This window comes from Oryx dammah, unplaced genomic scaffold (genome assembly GCF_014754425.2).
Source record: "Oryx dammah isolate SB20612 unplaced genomic scaffold, SCBI_Odam_1.1 HiC_scaffold_23, whole genome shotgun sequence".
NCBI lineage: Eukaryota > Metazoa > Chordata > Mammalia > Artiodactyla > Bovidae > Oryx > Oryx dammah.
In genome coordinates, this window is record NW_024070207.1 from 115,464,897 (window position 1) to 115,479,906 (window position 15,010).

Consider the following 15,010-nt stretch of genomic DNA (forward strand, 5'->3'; position numbering starts at 1 on the left):
TTAAACATGTACTCACCTTTAGTAGAAATCTCTTATGTTTGATATGCAATCAGAATGGCAAAATAAACTGCATAATGTATGCACAACCAAGCCCCATCTTACCAATGAAGGTGTCAAACTATATTAATTAGAGGGTTCCATCTGGATGTATTCACTTTTTATCTCCAATAGACAAGAAAAATTATGCTTTTTCAAACAATACACTCCAACAGCCTCCCCCCAAGATTCTGATATAGCCCCCATCCCTCAAGTGTGGTTCTCCCACAACAGAAAATCACTGGTTTATGGTATCTCCAAAGAAGATTACAGTTTAAAGATGGAAACACTTTATTCCATTAATAGTTTGGTATTCCTCCTCCCATCCCTCAGCCACTCACAGATGCTGTACTTTCCTCTGGTGTTCTGTGGGTTCTTTTCAATATGTTTCCAAACTGCTCAGGTCTCCTGGTTAGGTGGCATCCAAGAGACCAACACTAGGCTCAAATTCAGTTTCTACCTGACAATGTGGGACTCCCACTACTGTAGTCAAATTCTATAAGCTGACATTTAACCTAGTCTTACCAATAACAGCTTACTAGGGACTTACAATACCCACATTATACATCTACTTATGGCATAAATTGGGGTCTACTTCTCTCTACTGTTGAGTATGGATTTCAAGGGTCATGGTAAGGACTGTGTCAGAGATTTGGGCCAACTATTTCAAGGAGGGAAAGCCCTAATTCTTGTTACGCAAGCTTGGTGTCTGATTTGTTCAACTGGTCAAATTTATGCACTACATAGAAAGCCTTTAAAAACTCATTAAAGTCAATGCTTCCATCTTTGTTTAAGTCCATCCTTTCGGCGAGCTCATCAAACTGGGAATCATCAATATGGACACTATAGTGACTTTTGAAAAGTTTCCACATGTTATGAAATTCTTCCATGGAGATCAAGCCTGAAAGAATATAGGAGAAGGCTGTGAATATTCATTTTTAAGACCCATCCTAGGGAGGGGTGGGGTTTCCCAGGGGGCCCAGTGGTAATGAATCTGCCTGCAATGCAGGACACATGAGTTCGATGCCTGAGTCAGGAAGATCCCCTGGAGAAGGAGATGACAACTCACTCCAGTATTTTTGTATGGGAAATCCCATGGACAGAGGACCCTGGCAGGCAACAGTCCATGGGGCAGCAAAAGAGTCAGACATGACTTATCAACTAAACAACAACAAAAATGCCTGGCCGTTGAGAAACTGAAGGAAATGGAAAAGTAAGATTGTAAATGAAAGAAACAATATGTCAGTTTAAATTACCAAGTGATCCTGAGATTATTCTAAAGCTGGAATGAGTAAACAGTGAACCAAAGGTGGGGGAGGGGACTGCAGACTGTGGTACTAATACATGTAATGTAGAAATTACAAGATCTAAAACCTAAGAGTGAGGGGCACAGAGGAGGGTAGAGAGAGCTACATCAAAGGAAAGGGAGAATTAGCCCTGAGACTCAAGAAGAGGATTGTAAACAATGGCTCCACCATTTTCTATAGACAGTAACTTACTTTTGTGTTTCAATTAATGATTTTTTGGTATTTAATGCTCTCTGCAGTTGGGGATTATCTGATGATATTTTTTAAAGCTTGAAAATAATTGTGCATCAAACCTAAGCAGAAAGAGTTTTCATAGTCCTCAGTTCAAAAAACAGAATCAGAACTCTAGGAATGATTTTTATTGCCAGGAATAATTATGATTTTTTTAATGGACAGTTAATTCTTTTTTCATCTGTGCTGGTGATTTATAAAAGGAACTGGTCTTATCTGACTAATGGATACATAAGCCTGTACCACATGGATTTGAATAGAGTGTCTGTGGCCAAACTAAAAAAAACAGTAATATTAAACATGAGTTTATTCCCATGCTCTCCCCTCTTCCCTGAGTTAAATCAAGTTTGGATGAAGAATGCATTAGATGAAAACAGAGTTCTGGTTTCAAATAAACAGACTAGCCTTTGCTTTCTACTGCTACTGAACCAATCAAAGCGAATTTACCTGAGTGATCAGAGTCAATGATATTAAAGATGATTTGCAAGTCAGATCGGTATCTGTACACTGTTTCAATTAGAGTAGACTGAACCTAAAATAAAGATTGTCTAAATGTTAAAACATACAGAATTAATAACAAATCAATTTTAGTAAAAGTAACAAACACACAACATGGTCACCAATTCAGAGTATGTGATTTAGATAGAAATTTGAGAAGGCAAGCCTTCCTTGGAGATCCAACCCTCTTAAATCAGATAAAAGACCATGCTCTTGTGTTCTGTAGTGTCTTCAGCCTGTGTTCCTCAGAGGATGGCCCAAAGTGAATCTGGAAGGGGTAAATAACAATACCCAATATTTACTGATAGCAAAACCTGTGTGCCAGGCTCTGTATTCAAAGTGTCTATGGATTATTTCATTCAGTCCTCAAAAACAGGCCCAAGGAACACAACTATTATTGTACCCATTTTACGGACTGGAAGACAAACAGGTAAAGTAAGTTTCTGAAGATTCACATAATTGGTAAGTGAGATTTAAATCCTGGCCTAAAGCCAAGACCTATGAGCTTAGTCACCATGGTAAACTGTCTCTCAAGTGAAGCCAAAGTCTCCTTCCTGTGGATATTTTAGCTTCCCATGTGCACGTTTACTTCCTTTTCTCTGATCAACTTTTCATCTCCCCTACAAACAATCACCCCAGTCCTAGTTCCCATCAGCTCGCTTTCAGCCCAATATTGTAACTAGTTACTGATTAGTACCGAAGGTCTGACAATTCTCCCTGGGGTATTCCCATTTTAATGAGAAATTCTAAATTTTAAAATTCTTAATGTATAAGATATCATATCAGTAAGTCTATACTTTGTTGTTGTTGTTCAGTCACTCAGTTGTGTTCGACTCTTTGCAACCCTATGGACTGCAGCACACCAGGCCTCCCTGCTCTTCATCATCTCCCGGAGTTTGCTCAAACTCATGTCCATTGAATCAGGGATGCCATTCAACCATCTCATCCTCTGTCGTCCCCTTCTCCTCCTGCCTTCAATTTTTCCCAGCATCAGGGTCTTTTCTAATAAGTTGGCTCTTCACATCAAGTGGCCAAAGTATTGGAGCTTCAGCATCAGTCCTTTCAGTGAATATTCAGGGTTGATTTCCTTTAGGATTGACTGGTTTGATCTCCTTGCTGTCCAAGTGACTCTCAAGAGTCTTATCCAACACCACAGTTGGAAGGCATCAATTCTTTTGACATTCAGCCTTCTTTATGGTTCAACTGTCACATCTGTACATGATTACTGAAAAAGCCATAGCTTTGACTAGATGGACCTTTGTTGGCAAAGTGATGTCTCTGCTTTTTAATATGCTGTCTATGTTTGTCATTGCTTTTTGTCCAAGGAGCAAGCATCATTTAATTTCATGGCTACAGTCACAGTGATTTCGGAGCCCAAGAAAATAGTCTCACTATTTCCATTGTTTCCCCATCTCTTTGTCATGCAGTGATGGGGCTGGATGCCATGATCTTAGTTTTCTGAATGTTGAGTTTTAAGCCAGCTTTTTCATTCTCTTTCACCTTCATCAAGAGGCTCTTTAATTCCTCTTTGCTTTCTGCTATAAGGGTGGTGTCATCTGCATATCTGAGGTTATTGCTAGTTCTGACAATCTTGATTCCAGCTTGTGCTTCATCCAGCCCAGTGTTTCTCATGATGTACTCTGCATATAAGTTAAATAAGCAAGGTGACAATATACAGCCTTGACATATTCCTTTCCCAATTTTGAATCAGTCCATTGTTCCATGTCCGGTTCTGTTGCTTCTTGACCTCCATACAGGATTCTCAGGAGGCAGGTAAGGTGGTCTGGTATTCCCATCTCTTTAAGAATTTTCCACAGTTTCTTGTGATCCAAACAAAGGCTTTAGCATACTCAATTAAGCAGAAGTAGATGTTTTTCTGGAATTTTCTCACTTTCGCTATGATCCAATGGATGTTGGCAATTTGATCTCTGGTTCTTCTGCCTTTTCTAAATTCAGCTTGTACATCCGGAAGTTCCCGGTTCACATACCATTGAAGCCTAGCTTGAAGGATTTTGAGCATTACTTTGCCAGCATGTGAAATGAATGCAATTATGCAGTAGTTTGAACATTATTTGGCATTGCCCTTCTTTGGGATTGGAATGAAAACTGACCTTTTCCAGTCCTGGGGCCACTGCTGAGTTTTCCAAATTTGCTGGCATATTGAGTGCAGCACTTTCACAGCATCATCTTTTAGGATTTGAAATAGCTCAGTTGCAATTCCATCACCTCCATTAGCTTTGTTCATAGTGATGCTTCCTAAGGCCCATTTGACTTCACACTCCAGGATGTCTGGTTTTGGGTGAGTAATCATGCCACTGTGGTTATCCAGGTCATAAACATCTTTTTTTGTATAGTTCTTCTTTGTATTCTTGCCACCTTTTCTTAATAACTTCTGCTTCTGTTAGGTCCATACCGTTTCTGTCCTTTATTGTACCTATCTATGCCCGAAATGTTCCCTTGGTATCTCTAATTTTATTTCTTGGTATCTATACTTACTGGCAGTTAATAGGAATGTGTTGAGTGTTTTAAAAAGTGTATTACATGAAATACAGATTTCATATCTGCTCTTCTGCTGAACAGCACTTAAGACAAGAATCACATATTTGACAGAGATTTGCTTGCAGAAACTTTTTCATCTCTTCTCATTTTGGCTGTCCTGACAACACACAAATTTCCCGAACAGATCACAACGTACCTGGAACACCCCCCCTTAGCTCTTTTCCTAAGACTGCCATGCCCATCCACTAGCCAATTTCACTTCCAACTTTTCAAAGAACTAAGGAACTCACAAGTTGTCCAGAGGATATTCGGTGCCAGCCAGGTTTTAACTGGTGCTATTTCACTTACCTCTTTCACAGGTTTCTGAATGTGGACATCCTGGAAGCCAGACATGTAGTCAATATTTCCGTCGTTGTCTGTGGTTACCAGATGAGAACTCAGTGATCTCCATGGTAAGTTCAGCCCCAAAACATTCTCCATTGAAAAAGCCCACTGGCCCATTGAAAGTTTTCCTAACAACAACAACAAAGCCCATATAATTGGTTGATAAGTTGATTTTTTAAAAATGCAACCTCATCAATGGAGCAAGCAGACAGCCTGGGTTTTGAGGTCTGGGTCCCTCTCCTACCCTTTATCATCTGTCTACCAGACCCCACAGCTCTGAGGGAAGATTAACTAAAGAAAGCCTTAGGGGTTCCATGGATCTTTTCCTTACTGTTACAGGTAAGCGATCAGAATTTGGTTATGCTAGATCTTTTTCCCTTTTTCTTATTAACAAAGTAAGGTATAATTATAATACAAGACTTGAAAACACAAAAGGATATAAAAGATAAGATTACTTTTAACATTTGAGCATATTGCTCATGTCTCATTTTCTTAGGTAATATCCTTTCATCCTCTAATATTACATGTAGTATTTAAAAATATATTTTTGCTTTCTGATTATTAAAGATATGCTCATTTGAAAGGATTTTGAATAAACAGAAAACATTACTATTTCTACTGTTTTTCTATGTATATAAACATGGACATATATAAAGGTACAATATTTTATATTTCTTAAAGCCAAATATACATTGTACCATATGTTTCATATATGTGTATTACATATGGCAACACACATACACAACAAACATAGATATTCTAACCTGACTCTTTACTTACAATCATGGACATGGATCTATGTTAATAAATATAAACCTACATCATTCTTTTAATGGCTGTGAAATTATTCCATTATTTTCTTAGGATCATTCCTAGAAGTAGAATTGCTAGACCTAAAGGTATGTACATTTTAAGGCTTCTGATATATTTTGCCAAACTGCTTTCAAGGAAGAGTAGTCATTTGATACCCCCACCAAGACCATTCACCACACACTTAGCTGCCTAGGACAAAGGTTATTTAGAAGCATATTCCTCATTTCCAAGCCCAAGGGGATTTTCTAGCTACCTTATGTAATTCAGTTCACTTCAGTTGCTCAGTCGTGTCCGACTCTTTGCGACCCCATGAATCGCGGCACGCCAGGCCTCCCTGTCCATCACCAACTCCCGGAATTCACTCAGACTCACGTCCATCAAGTCAGTGATGCCATCCAGCCATCTCATCCTCTGTCGTCCCCTTCTCCTCCTGCCCCCAATCCCTCCCAGCATCAGAGTCTTTCCAATGAGTCAACTCTTCGCATGAGGGGGCCAAAGTACTGGAGTTTCAGCTTCAGCATCATTCCCTCCAAAGAAATCCCAGGGCTGATCTCCTTCAGAATGGACTGGCTGGGTCTCCTTGCAGTCCAAGGGACTCTCAGGAGTCTTCTCCAACACCACAGTTCAAAAGCATCAATTCTTTGGCACTCAGCTTTCTTCACAGTCCAACTCTCACATCCATACACGACCACTGGAAAAACCATAGCCTTGACTAAACGGACCTTTGTTGGAAAAGTAATGTCTCTGCTTTTGAATATGCTATCTAGGTTGGTCATAACTTTCTTTCCAAGGAGTAAGCGTCTTCTAATTTCATGGCTGCAGTCACCATCTGCAGTGATCTTGGAGTTGTAGTTGTAATCTTGAAACTAACACTATGTCAGATAATTTATTCTATATGTTTCCAATACAAAATTTGTGGAGATTTGCTTTATGTTCCACTTAATGGTCAAACATAAATGTTCTATTTATGCTTGACAAGAATGTATATTCTGCAATGTTGGATAGTGTTCGATACATGTCTTTTACGAAAAGTTTGTTAAACTTTTGTCTGTTTATACTTTCAGTTCCTGAGAGAAGAGTGTTAAAATCTCCCACTATGACAGTAGATTTTTCAACTTCTACTTTTCAGTCCATTTTTGTTTTACATAGTTTTTAAGGAGACTATATAAATAGGTACACACACACTTAAAATAGATTCAATTAGAAAACTGAGTATTATTATAAAGTATCTCTTTATAGTTCTAGTAATGTATATCTCCTTGAAGTCTACTTTGTCTGATATTAACAGAGTTGTTCCCACTTTTCAGTGTTTTGTATAGATCTTTCTAGACTTAAAATGAGGTTATATCCCAATAAACCTATAATTAGTTGAAGATATAGTAAGTAAAAAATGCATTTAACACACCTAACCTACTGAACAACATAGCTTAGCCTAGCCTACCTTAAATGTGCTCAAAACACTTACATTAGCCTAGAGCTGGGCAAAATCATCTAATACAAAGCCTATTTTAAAGTGTTGACTATCTCATGTAATTTATTGAATAATGTACTGAAAGTGAAAAATAGAATTGCTGTATGAGTACGGGATGGTTGTAAATCTATCAGTTGTTTACCCTTGTGATCACCTGGATGGCTGGGAACTGTGGCTCAATGCTACCACCCAGCATGAGAGAGCATCATACTACAGATTGCTCGTCTGGGAAAAGGTCAAAATTCAAAATATGTTTCTCCTCGATGCATATAGCTTTCATACAATTTTAAAGTCAAAAACTCGTAAGTCAAACCACCATAAATTGGGGACAACCTGTACATATGATTCCACTGTCTACTGGCTTCTGTTGCAACTTTTGAGAAGTCTGATGTCACTCTAACTGTTGTCTCTTGAACAATGTGTGTTTCCTCTGCTTGCTTCTAAGATTTTCCTTTTGCTGTTGGTATGCTGTAGTTTCACCACAAGTGTGTGTAGGTGTGAATTTGATTTTATTTATCCTATTTGAGAATCACTGTTCCTCTTTACCTGTGAGTATGAGTTCTTTCAACAATTCTGGAAAACTCTCAGCCATTATCACGCAAAATATATTCTCTCTTACAGTCTCTCCTCCTGGGACCGTGATTAGATGTATATTAAACATTTTATTCTTAATCTTTCTATTTTTTTTAGCAATATCTAATCTTGTATTTAACCCATTCATTATGGTTTTTAACAAGTTATTTTTATATCTATATAAAATAAAAATGGTTCTTTAAATCATTTTAAAATGCATACTTTGACTCCATCTTTCATTTCTTTAAACATTTTCTTTCCTAATAATTTTTACTTTGCATTTGATAATCCCAATATATGATATCCTCGAGAAACTAAATCTGTTGCTTATTGTTCCTGCTGACTCTCACTCATGTTCTCCTTGTTTGTTTGGGGATCTTTGGTTGTGACCTCATATTAATTGACCTCACTCTCTGGATATATTAGTGGCACAAATTAGGGACACTTTCCATGAACATGGATTTGCACTTGCTTGCCAGAAGTCAGGGCACTACAGACCTAGGATTACTCTGGTCACTTTGAGGATCTAGGCTTAATGCTGGAAGTCTCAAATTCAGCTTACTCACCTTTTCTACTATCCTACAGTTAACCCCAAGATTTACTGCTACAACAATATTAGCATTAGCCCCCAAGACAATTGAGCCTATGATGCTTGCTTGCTGCTCCATGCTCCAACATGCAGCTTCAAAAATCCACTAGCAGGGAGAAGAAATATAGCCTAGAGATTTAATTACTGTGAGGCTGGTAAATGCATTAAAATCCTCCATCCTCTAGAATCTAGCTGTCTCTTAACAGGAGGACTTTCGAGAGTGTCTAGTCTCACACACTACCAGAATAGAAGTCTAACTCAGGGTTGTTGTTGTTAAGTTGAAAGTCGCTTATTGAAAAGGAAGAATAAGCTTTTTTCTAAGCATATAATGGTTTATATTTTATCTCTATCATCCTTCAGTGGTAAAAGTAGAAAACTGAACTTTTAAGACAGCAAAGAAAATGAAAACTAATCTGTATAGAACCTGGTATGTTCAGAAATGTTAAGCATTACATTTTTTTTTACCTGATTTATTGCGGTCTTGAAGTTGGAAAGCTCGAATGAGGTCAGTTTTTCGTGAAATCATTCTCTCTTTTAACATCCTGATGGCACTACTTTCAATAGCATTCACCCTATATTAAGAAAATAATTGTTAGGTGAAAGTTACATAAGTCATTCTGTTCTGTTTCATTTTAATATACTGTGTTGCCATTTACCAGATTCTACATTAAATAAGTTGCTTAACCTCACACATAACATATTATTAGGTGGTGAATGTGTTTATACGTACGTGTGCACGTTTTGTGAAATTTTAAAAGGATTATCACTGGTGTTTTCTTTTTGGTTTCAAAGATTCACATGAACAATTAGTGCATGAGAATGTCCAAGACAAGAACAAAAACAGAGGGACTTGCTATAGAAGATGCTGGAATTTATCTTAACTTAAACTAAAGAGCAGGCATTGACACAAGAGAAGACAGATACATACCTGAACAGAATATAATGGAATTTTCATAAATTCAGCTAACTATATATGGGAACAATATATATGATGAAGCAGGTATTAAAATTCAGTAGAAAAGGACAGTTTTTTAAAATGGGGGCTAGCATAATTAACTCAATGTCTGGAAGCTAAATTTCTACCTCAGACCATTTACAAAAATAAATTCACAATAAAGGAAGAACAGAGGAACAAAGTAGTTATCAGTCACATATCCCTCAAAAAAGCAAAATGGCATATGCAAATCCAACCATATCAAAAATAACATCATAGGTGAATGGATAAATAAATTAAAAAAACAGAGATTGTGAGACTGGATTAAAAAAACAAGATCCAACTATATGTTGTCCATAGGAGACACACTTTAGCTTCAAAGATACAAAGAGTTTGAAAGGAAAAAGTATACCATGTAAACACCGACCATAAGAGAGTTAGAGTGGCCAAATTTATAGTAAACAAAATAGATTTTAAGACAAAAGCTATTACTAGAGATAAAGAGGGATATTTTATAATGATAAAAGAACCAATCAGTCAAGAAAATGGCAATAGCTCCAAATTGATCTACAGAGTCAAAATAATCCTTATCAAAATCCCAATGGGCATTTTGGCAGAAATTGACAAGCTGATTCTAAAATTCACATGGAAATCAATCTTAAAAAAGAAGAGCCAAATTCAACTCATATTTCCCAATTTCAAACTTACAAAAAGTCTTTACTAATCAAGACAGTGTGTCACTCACATTAGGACAGATATATAGGTCAATGGAATACAACTTGAAGTCCAGAAATAAACCCTTACCTTTATGGTCAATTGATTTTGGACAACTGTGTCAAGACAGTCAAATAGGGGAGGGATAGTCTTACTAACTGATGTTGCTGGGACATTAAACATCCGTATTTTAAAGAATAAAGTTGGACCCCTACCTCATACCATACACAAAAATAAACTCAAAATGAGTCAAATATAAATCAAATGTAAGAGCTTAATCTATTAAGATAATTTATTAAATTATTGGAAGAAAACATAGAATAAATTTTCATGACTCTGAGCTAGGCAATATCTTCTTAGATACATCATCACAAGCAAAGAAGAGAAAATAGATATATTTGATTTCATCAAAATTTAAAACTTTGGTGCTGCAAATAATAACATCAAGAAGGTAAAAATACATCCTATAGGATAGGAGAGACAATTTACAAATCTTATATCTAATAATCCCTTGATGGATCACAGCCTTCTCGTGGTGAAGGGGCTTGCATAACTCAATGAAGCTATGAGCCATGTTGTGCAGGGCCACTTAAGGCAGACAGGTCATAGTGGAGAGTTCTGACAAAATGTGGTCCACTGGAGGAGGGGATGGCAAACCATTCCAGTATTCTTGCCATGAGAATTCCATGAACAATATGAAAAGGAAAAAAGACATGACACCAGAAGATGAGCCCCCCACAACAGAAGGTGTCCAATATGCTACTGGGGAAAAGCAGAGGGCAATTACTAATAGTTCCAGAAAGAATGAAGCAGTTGGGCCAAAGTAGAAACAATGCTCAGTTGTGGATGTACCCGGCGGTGAAACTAAAGTCCAGTGCTGTAAAGAATATTACATAGGAACCTGGAATGTTAGGTCCATGAATCAAGGTAAACTGAATGTGGTCAAGCAGGAGATGGCAAGAATGAACATCAACATCTTAGGAATCAGTAAACTAAAATGGACGGGAATGGGCAAATTTAATTCAGATGACAATTATATCTACTATTGTGGGCAAGAATCCCTTAGAAGAAATGGAGTAGTCCTTGTAGTCAACAAGAGTCTGAAAAGCAGTATTTGGGTGCAACCTCAAAAACAACAGAATGATCTCAGTTCATTTCCAAGGCAAACCACTCAGCATCATGGTAATCCAAATCTATGCCCCAACCACTGATATCAAAATGCTGAAGTTGACCTGTTCTATGAAGACCTACAAGACCTTCTAGAACTAACACCCAAAAAAGATGTCCTTCTCATCATAGGGGATTGGAATGCAAAGGCAGGAAGTCAAGAGATCTCCCAGAGTAACAGGCAAGTTTGGCCTTGGAGTACAAAATGAAGCAGGGCAAAGGCTAACAGAGTTTTGTCAAGAGAACACACTGTTCACAGGAAACACCCTCTTACAACAACACCTGGGAGGACTCTACACATGGATATCATCAAATGGCCAATACTGAAATCAGATTGATTATGTTCTTTGCAGCCAAAGATGGAAAAGCTCTATATAGTCAGCAAAAACAAGACCAGGAGCTGACTGTGGCTCAGATCATGAGCTCATTACAAAATTCAGACTTAAAGTAGGGAAAGTCACTAGGCCATTCAGGTATGACTTAAATCAAATCTCTTATGATTATACAATGGAGGTGACAAATAGATTTAAATGATTAGATCTGGTAGACAAGACTGCCTGAAAAACTACCAATGGAGGTTTGTAACATTGTACAGGAGGTGGTGACCAAAACCATACCCAAGAAAAAGAAATGTGAGAGGACAAAGTGGTTGTCTGAGGAGGCTTTAAAATAGCTGAGAATAGAAGAAAAGAGAAAGGCAAGGGAGAAAGGGAAAGAACTCAATGCAGAGTTCCAGAGAATAGCAAGGAGAGATAAGGTCTTCTTAGTGAATAATGCAAAGAAATAGAGGGAAACAACAGAATGAGGAAGACTAGAGATCTCTTCAAGAAAGCTAGAGATATCAAGGGAACATTTCATCTAAAGACAGACACAATAAAGAACAGAAACAGTAAGTACTTAAGGAAGGAGAAGAGATTAAAAAGAGATGGCAAAAATACACAGAAGAACTACACAAAATAGGTCTTAGTGACCCAGATAACCACGATGGTATGGTCACTCACCTAGAGCCAGACATCTTGGAGTATGAAGTCAAGTGGGCCTTAGGAAGCATCACTACTACAAACAAAGCTAGTAGAGGTGACAGAATTCCAGCTGAGCTATTTCAAATCCTAAAAGATGATGCTGTGAAAGTGCTACACTCAATATGTCAGTAAATTTGGAAAACTCAGCAGCTGCCAAAGGCTGGGAAAGGTCGGTTTTCATTCCAATCCCAAAAAAGGGCAATGCCAAAGACTGTTCAAACAACTGGACAATGGCACTCATTTCACATGCTAGAAAGGTTATGCTCAGTATCCTTCAAGCTAGGCTTCAGCAGTATGTGAACTAAGAACTTCTAAATGCACAAAGTTGGGTTTTGAAGAGGCAGAGGAACCAGAGATCAATTTGCCAACATGTGTTGGTTCACAGAGAAGGCAAGAGGATTCCAGAAAAACATCTACTTCTGCTTCACTGACCATGTTAAAGCCTTTGACTATGTGAATCACCACAAACTGTGGAAAACTCTTAAAGAGATGGGAACACCAGACCACCTTATCTGTCTCCTGAAAAACCTATATGCAGGTCAAGAAACAACAGTTAAAATGGACATGAAACAATGGACTGGTTCAAAACTGGGAAAGGAGTATGACAAGGTTGTATATTGTCACTCTGCTTACTTAACTTATATGCAGAGTATATCTTTTTTTTTTTTGGCTGGATGAAGCACAAGCTGTAATCAAGATTGCCAGAAGTAGTATCAACAACCTCAGATATGCAGATGATACCACTCTAATGGTAGGCAGTGAAGAGGAACTAAAGAGCCTCTTGATAAGGGTGAAAGAGAAGAGTAAAAAAACCTGGCTTAAAACTCAACATTCAGAAAACTAAGATCATGGCATCCAGTCCCACCACTTCATGGCAAATAGATGGGGGGAAAGTGGAAGCAGTGACACATTTTATTTTCTTGGGCTCCAAAATCACTGCAGATGGTGACTGGAGCCATGAAATTAATAGACACTCCTTGGAAGAAAGCCATAACAAACTGAGCATATTAAAAAGGAGAGATATCACTTTGCCAACAAAGATCCGTCTAGTCAAAGCTATGGTTTATCCAGTAGTCATGTACGGATGTGAGAGTTGGACCATAAAGAAGGAGGAGCACCAAAGAACTGATGCCTTCCAACTGTGGTGTTGGAGAAGACTCTTGAGAGTCCCTTGGACAGCAAGGAGATCAAACCAGTCAATCCTGAAGGAAATCAACCCTGAACTGGGAGGACTAATGCTGAAACTGAAGCTCCAATACTTTGGCCACCTGATGCAAAGAGCTGACTCATTGGAAAAGACCCTGATGCTGGGAAAGATTGAGGACAGGAGGAGCAGGTGGGGCGACACAGGATGGAATCACCAACTCAGAGGACGAGTTTGAACAAAGTCCAGGTGATCGTGGAGGACAGAGCTGCCTGGCATGCTGCATCCCTCAGGTTTGCAAAGATTTGGACTGTGACTTAGCAACTGAACAACCACAATATCTAATAAGCGACACAAATATAGGATATATAAACAACTCTAACAATGTAACAGTAAAAAGTGTAATAATTCAATTAAGAATGAAAAAAGGTGGGAATTCTCTGGCAGTACAGTGGTTAGGACTCTGATTCTTTCATTGATGGGGCTTGGGTTCAATCCCTGGTCAGGGATCTGAAATCCCATAAGTCACATGCAACAGCCAAAAAAAAAAAAAAAAAAAGGAAAAAGGATCAGAAACAGACATTTCTCCAAAGACAATATACAAATGTCCAATAAGAACCAAAAAAATCCTCAAATTCACTGGTAGGTAAGGAAATACAAATCAAAATCAAGACCTCACATCCACTAAGATGGCTATAATCAAAAAGATCATAACAAGGGTTGTCAAGGATGTGGAGAAATTGGAATCCATGTACACTGCTGATGGGAATGTAAAATCATGCATTCCCTTGGAAAAGAGCTTTCAAGTTCCTCAAAATATTAAACATAAGAGTTATTATATAATCCAGTAATTCTACTTTCAGGTATATACCCAAAAGAAATTTAAACAAATGTATAACAAAACCTTGTTCACCAAAGTTCAAAACATTACTCACAGTAGCCAAAAAGTAGAAACAATCTACATTTCTTTTTTTTTTTTAATAATTTTTTAATTTATTTACTGGCCATGTGGCATGTGGAATTTTAGTTCCCCAACCAGGGATAAAACCCATGCCCCCTGCATTGGGAGCTCAGAGTCCCAACCACTGGACCACCAGGAAGTCTTAATCCACATTTCTATTAGCTGATAAATGAACAAAGAAAATGAGGTTTACTGATACAATGGAATGTTATTCAGCCATTAAAAGAAAAGATTGATACATGTTACAAAGGGAACTGGACGTGGAACAACAGACTGGTTCCAAATAGGAAAAGGAGTACGTCAAGGCTGTATATTGTCACCCTGCTTATTTAACTTATATGCAGAGTACATCATGAGAAACGCTGGACTGGAAGAAACACAAGCTGGAATCAAGATTGCCGGGAGAAATATCAATAACCTCAGATATGCAGATGACACCACCCTTATGGCAGAAAGTGAAGAGGAACTAAAAAGCCTCTTGATGAAAGTGAAAGAGGAGAGTGAAAAAGTTGGCTTAAAGCTCAACATTCAGAAAACGAAGATCATGGCATCTGGTCCCATCACTTCATGGGAAATAGATGGGGAAACAGTGGAAACAGTGTCAGACTTTATTTTTTTGAGCTCCAAAATCACTGCAGATGGTGATTGCAGCCATGAAATTAAAAGA

General features: G+C 38.0%; 1 protein-coding gene across 3 annotated transcripts in view; it reads right to left on the reverse strand.

Annotated features, from left to right (window-relative positions):
* Positions 1–309: 309 nt before the first annotated feature.
* PPEF1 (protein phosphatase with EF-hand domain 1) overlaps positions 310–15,010 on the reverse strand; it is a 155,182-nt gene continuing 140,481 nt past the window's right edge. For all 3 annotated transcript variants that reach the window (XM_040266542.1, XM_040266543.1, XM_040266541.1), the window contains 4 exons: positions 8,867–8,973; positions 4,920–5,083; positions 2,022–2,106; positions 310–937 (listed from right to left, as the gene is read on the reverse strand). In XM_040266542.1, coding sequence (XP_040122476.1) covers positions 729–937; positions 2,022–2,106; positions 4,920–5,083; positions 8,867–8,973 — 565 coding nt within the window. In that variant the 3' untranslated portion in view covers positions 310–728. The remainder of the gene's footprint in view (positions 938–2,021; positions 2,107–4,919; positions 5,084–8,866; positions 8,974–15,010) is intronic.